This window comes from Talpa europaea (assembly GCF_964194135.1).
Source record: "Talpa europaea genome assembly, chromosome: 4".
Classification (NCBI taxonomy): Eukaryota; Metazoa; Chordata; class Mammalia; order Eulipotyphla; family Talpidae; genus Talpa; species Talpa europaea.
In genome coordinates, this window is record NC_140070.1 from 53,557,696 (window position 1) to 53,563,695 (window position 6,000).

General features: G+C 44.5%; 1 protein-coding gene across 1 annotated transcript in view; it reads right to left on the bottom strand.

Annotated features, from left to right (window-relative positions):
• Positions 1 to 4,463, bottom strand: part of PCOLCE2 (procollagen C-endopeptidase enhancer 2) — a gene marked incomplete at its 3' end in the record, with an annotated part of 59,758 nt that extends 55,295 nt beyond the window's left edge. The window contains exons 1-2 of the mRNA XM_084232477.1: positions 4,260 to 4,463; positions 3,120 to 3,228 (exon numbers count right to left, since the gene is read on the bottom strand). Of these exons, the coding sequence (XP_084088603.1) occupies positions 3,120 to 3,228; positions 4,260 to 4,342 (192 nt within the window). The 5' untranslated portion in view covers positions 4,343 to 4,463. The remainder of the gene's footprint in view (positions 1 to 3,119; positions 3,229 to 4,259) is intronic.
• Positions 4,464 to 6,000: the final 1,537 nt, after the last annotated feature.

Sequence of the window (6,000 nt, forward strand, 5' to 3'; positions counted from 1 at the left end):
ATATTTTATTTACTTATTTGTTTAAATATTAGTTCACTGTCTCCCCAAACTAGAGTGGTGGTTGCATGAAGGCAAGGAGCTTGGTTGCCTTGTTCATTGCCATTAACTCCACAAGACTCTGTGCTCCACACACAGATCTCAAGGCTACCAGCTTTGACTAGCACAGTTGTCTTCTTTTTCTCTTCTCTAGGATCTACAGAAACAGGGAGACTTTCTGTTCTGACAAACCAAAGGACCATGAAGAACTGGGAAGACTTTTACAAATGAGTAAGTGCATTCCTGAACACTACAGAAAAATAAAGATGTGGTCAAACTGAGACCTTTAAAGCCCCAGGAGCCTTTGTGACTATTCTGCTGAAGTTATAATTACCACCAAGAGAATATGCTGGTGTCTTCTCGAAGTTCTTGAGTTTGCTACTCACACGCAAGCATAAAAAAGGCAAAAGAATAAATTCAACAGGCTAAGAGTGAAAACTAAAAAGCTTTAACTAGAAAAGCAAATTGTGCAGGCCTTTTTCTCTATTACCTAATTACTCAGGCTTTCTAAAAATAAATATTTTTCAAAAAAGGCTGGCATTTGTTACTCAACTTCATGAACATTAGTTCAGGAAGCCTGAGCAAACCACAAATAAATATGTCACAGAGACTGCTTGTTGTCTGCTTGTTTTCCTTTCTTTCCACAGTGATAAAAGATCTGAAATTTAGTGGAGCCTATGGTTGTGGCCTGAAACGAAGCCTTCATTTCTCAGCTTCCTTGCTGCTAGAAGTAGCTGTGTCACAAAATCAAACAGTGAAATGCAAGCAGCAAGCTGCATGTAATTCAGTACCAGATCCTTAAAGGGAGGACATATGTCCTTCTATTTCTTTTTGTTGACTAGAAAGTGAATGTAATAGCTGGACCCTGAGCAGCTATCTTGAACAATGAGGTGGCATGCTAAGGATGGGAGTGGAAGGGAAGAGAAAGGTAACGGGTACCTAATGAGTATGAAGCTGTCATACCTCTCCTGGATTGCACGCCTAGAGATTCTTTCATGTGAGAGAGAACCAAACCTATGTTAGAGCAATGGCTATTTTGGGCCTCTGTAATTGGAAGTTAAGCTAATCCTAAACTCAGAAAATCTTTTCAGTAAAATCATAAGGAAAATCCAAGTACAGAGTAAGGTCTTCACAGATATAGACGACAAAGTAGATTGTTTCATAAGAGTCTGTGTTGCTTTGAGTTGATGCCAATCCTGGCTTGGCCAATATGGTGAGGGGGTGGCGGCAATCAAGTCAATACTAGCAATAATGAGAGTAATGAAAATGATACCAATGATGGCTTGTATTTTTGAGCACTTAAACCTTAGGCACTGAGCTGAAGGGCTTTATGTGTTATTTTAAAATATTATTTAATCTTTACAGCAATCCTGACATTTAAAGAAGATAAATCCTGGTCACACAGTTTATGAATGGTGGGGTGATAATCTGAATCCAGGGAAGTCTGACTGTTTAGCATTCAGGCTTTACCTTCACATTGCATCCAGGTGGGGCACCTATTATGCTCCCCCTATTCCCACACAGAAGAATAAGGAAGCAGGCCTCTCCTGAGCCACATACTCCTTTATCAAGGAAAACTGTCTCTGGTTCCCCACCCCCACACCATCAAAGTTTGATGTCACACCAACAATGCCCAGAATACCCCCAATACATAGCAAATCAGGAATTTCTATTTCTTGGGCACATGATGCCTCTCAGTCAATAATTTCCTTGGGTCATTTTAAATGCATAGTCATTTATTATAATTACAATGGAAACATAAGTAGAACTTGAAACCAAGTTACCTATTTCAGTCTTATTTCTCATTTATGCTGACATCAACATTTCAAAGCTATTTGCTATATGACTCATTCTCTCTTAGTTCCATGCGTTGCAATAACATAATGAAATATGCACCAGTTCATCAGACAGTTTATAGACAGGAGAGTATCAATGCATGTAGGAGCCAAGTCTTATACTAAGGGGAGGAGGGATCCCACCTTTCTGCCTGTCAAATGTTCTTGGTGGCAAAACCACATTGCAAATCAGTTTCACTTTGCATTAAGATTAATTACCAAATGTTTGATCAAGTCATTTTAGATAAAAATCCTAGGTCTCATCTTCCCCAACTATAAAATGGGAATAATAACAGTTACTTTCTCAGAGTGATTTCAAAGATTCAGTAAGATTATGCTTGCTAATTGCTTGACAAAGTTTGTGGCACATATTAAGGACTCAATGAGAGGCATCAACTTTAAAAAAAAATCATAGTTGGTGGGTGGCACAATCTGTCTGAATGAAACTGTCAGTGAACAGGAGTGTTCAATTATCAAACAATTTCCCTACAATGAAAAAATGAAGAAGGTACAGTTATTCCTAGGTTGACTGGAAAGATGATTCAACCTTGCTGATTTTAAGTCCAGACATCTTTTTAAAGTGGCTGTCTCGAAATCTGGCTTATCTTGACTCAGCACATTTTAGGCCATTAGTAACCAGCACAGACATTTTACTAGCCCTTGTTTGACATTTAGTCTCTCTTCACCCCACCCCTAAACCTGAGTTATTATTACTCTCTATTCTTAGATTACCTTTAGTGGTGGTTTCAAGTCAGAGACATTATTAAGTGGGATTTTTCGAATCTTCTATTTTCCTTCTTCTTTTTTTTAAATTTTTTTTTTTTTTTACCCTAATGGGTATAAAGTAGTCAGGGGTGAGTTAAACCTTTGATATTTTAATCCACACTGGGAGACATCTATGCAAGGCATAGGCAACAAATAGCTTCTAAATGTTGTTACCACAGATCTTGGACTGAAAATAACCTTAATTTTGATTCTGTGAAACTCAACTGAGTTGGAATGAATTTTCAGAAACACATCTGCTGTAATAATTTATTCCTTCAAACATTACCTATGGCCTTTCTAATTATTAATGCAGGACACTCCTAGTTAGATTAATAAAATTTTCCCAAATAGTTAAGGTAAATCCAGCATTTCACTATTTACCCCAAACCCAAATTCTGGCATCAGAGGGAAAAAAGTAGCAGCTTTCCACTATTTCCAATACCCACTTTCAGGAGAATACCCTTAAAAAAAAATAATGCTTACTGTGATTTTCCAAGTACATTTACTATTTGGAGGGTACACTCCAGGAAAACCTTCACTGCCAATAAATCCAGACTCTCCAGTAAGAATGCCGCCACATGTGAACACAGGTCTGGGAAAATAGGAGGAAAGGAAACAACTTGAAACAATCTAATGTTAACTTCTGAAAGGTTCGGTCTACTGATAGGGATAGTTAATATTGAGTTATAAACTCCTGCACCAAGTAAGATATTTGAAAGCTTGCTAGCTCTTAGAATATTTAAATTATAGCAGAATAAAACATTCAGTCCAGCGAGCATCTTCTCCATTACAATAATGCAAGATGAATTTATCTGTCTGTCCATAGTTCGTCCGTCCATCCATCCATCCATCCATCCATCCTTCAGTCCATATGTAAATAAGTGCTCCATGCAGTGGCAAGATGTTAAAAGAATGGCAATTGGAAATTTTTAATAGTGGGGAGCAGGATTGAAGGTGAGAGCTAGACCATATGCAGGCAAAGTTTTAAAGATAAACAAACAACTGGTTAATATTTAAAAAGTTTTAATTTCCTAGATGGGAAGAAACGCCCAATTCTCCTCCTCGTTTCTGAAAATCATTAACCATTGCCAGAGCCTCCCACTGAAAGGGGAGGTGGAGGTGGAAGAGGAGATGCCCACGTCGCCCATCAGCGAGTGGCCGGGACCCAGCACTGGGGTAGCTGCAGGTTGGCAAAGAGTTAACTTTCCGGGAGCGGCTCCCTGGGCTCCGCGCGCCTCGAGTTTTCCCCTAGGCTTACGTTTCTGGGCAAAGCCTTGCCGGGGGAGGAAAACAGGAGTAAAATAAGTCCACATATTTGGGCCCTAGTGCTTCCCTTCGCCCCCATAAACATGCGTGGAGACGAGGCAGAGATCAGACTGAGCCCCGCCACGTGGTGGCCCGGGCGGCTGCGGGGCCGGCGGCCGGCGGCGAGGCTGGGGGCGCAGGAGGGAGCAGGGCGCACAGGCGTGGCCCTGGGGTCCTGGGGTCCCGGGGCCCTGGGAGCCGCCCACGCTGGGTCACCCGGGAGCCCAGAAGCCAGCCCGGCGCAGGGGTGAGCTAGGCTGCGGGGAGGCAGGGAGGAGGAAAAGGGGGAGGCAGGGAGCCGGGCGGGGGGCGCATTACCTCTCCGGGGGCTGCGGCCGCGAGAGCTGGGAGGCAGCGGCCAGCAGCAGGCAGAGCGGGGCCCAGGCGCCCGCGCCCCTCATGGCCCAGTAGACGCCCGGGGTTCTGCCGCACCCCGGCGTGCACACCGATCCGCACGCTGGCTCACACCCCCCGGGCTCGCCCCGGCGGAAACACAGGCTCGCGGCCGCCGCGCGCCGGCCGGCCGCCCCCCAGCACGCGCGCAGCCGCGGGCAGCCCAGGTAGGCGCGAGTGCGCGGCGGGCGGGTGGGGCGCTTTTAAAGGCGATTACGGTGCAGTCTGACTCGTTGCTTAATTTCCCCTGAGGAGTTGCTCTGGCAGCCAGAGGCCACTGCTGAATATCCCGTTTGTTCTCTGGTGGCGGGAGGGGGCGGCTCCCGGGCCAGAGACGCCTCCTTTTCTGAGCCAGGCGGGTGTCACCTCCCAGGCATCCCGGGACCCACAGCCGCTGTCACACCCAGCCTGCCCGGGCGATGGGGAGAAGCAGCGAAGGGGTGAAGACCCGAGTGGTACCCAGGTGGGGGCCCCTGCGCACCGGCTCCACGGGCCATTCAGGCCACGTGGGGGCTCTAGGTTTGCTTGGACAACTGTCTTTTCTCTAAGTTGCCTTTAAATAAAAAGTATTAACGCTTGCTGGTTGCTGGAAACCCTAGGGTTCCTTTTTTATTTCTGGCCCCAGACACCCAGATCTAAGGCAAGAAAAGGAAAAGTAGAAGTTGAATTCGGTATTTTAACTCCTGCCCCTATTTTCTTACTTTAATATCTCTCCCCACCTCTCCCCTCCACCCCCGTTTGTCTCTGACACTCCCTCCCCACCCCCCCATTCTTTTCTGTGCTTACCGGGATATGAGACTAGGGATGTAATTTCTGTGACTTCATTTGTTTTTGTTTTTTTAGCACATGTGCAGTTTTATCATTTTGGTGAAAGTGGCAAATTTAACAAACAAGATTGAGGTTAAGATAGTTTTTCCTTAAGAAAAACTCAATAAAGACCTGCTCACTTGCATCAACACTATGTGGTGGTTCTCACAAATGCATTTTCAGTCAAGCAATTTGTGAGTGTATTGCCATTAGCTATGTGAAAAAATGAAGACAGAATGTGAATCATCAGATGTCAACAACCCATGTTGTGCTCCGAAAATGGTGTGGTTTGCTGGCGTCTCTGTTCTTACAAAACCTTTCCAAAAATTTCTTTCTGTAGTGCTGAGGAGTTAAAATTTACAGAGAATTTTTTTTATAACAAGAACAATTTCAAGTTTATGGAATGAAAATTTTCTTTTTTTAATTACAGAAAAAATAACTTAAGGCCTTTATTTTGTTAAGTTTTCCCATAAACCACAGATTAATAAAAGAAAGGGCCTCCCAGGTGGCGCAGCGGTTGAGCGCTGGGTTGCAAAGCTGCCCGCGGCCTCCGTGGCGCCGGTTCGATCCCCGGCTGCTTCCCGGCCACGGGAGGAGGGTCCCACATGGCGCGCAGACCTCTCCTGCCGCCCGCTGCTCCCCTCAGCAGTGTACTTCGGTCCTTCTGCCTGCTCTGCTCCCCACTCTGGCTCTGGTGAATTCTCTCACCCTCCCGCACTTCTGACTGTACCCAGTGCATGTATAAACAAAAAAACAAACAAACAAACAAATAAAAATAAATAAATAAAATGCCTCTATAAAAAAAAAACTTAAAAAAAAAAAAAAGAAAAACAAGAGCAGAGTAGATCTGTTGAGATTT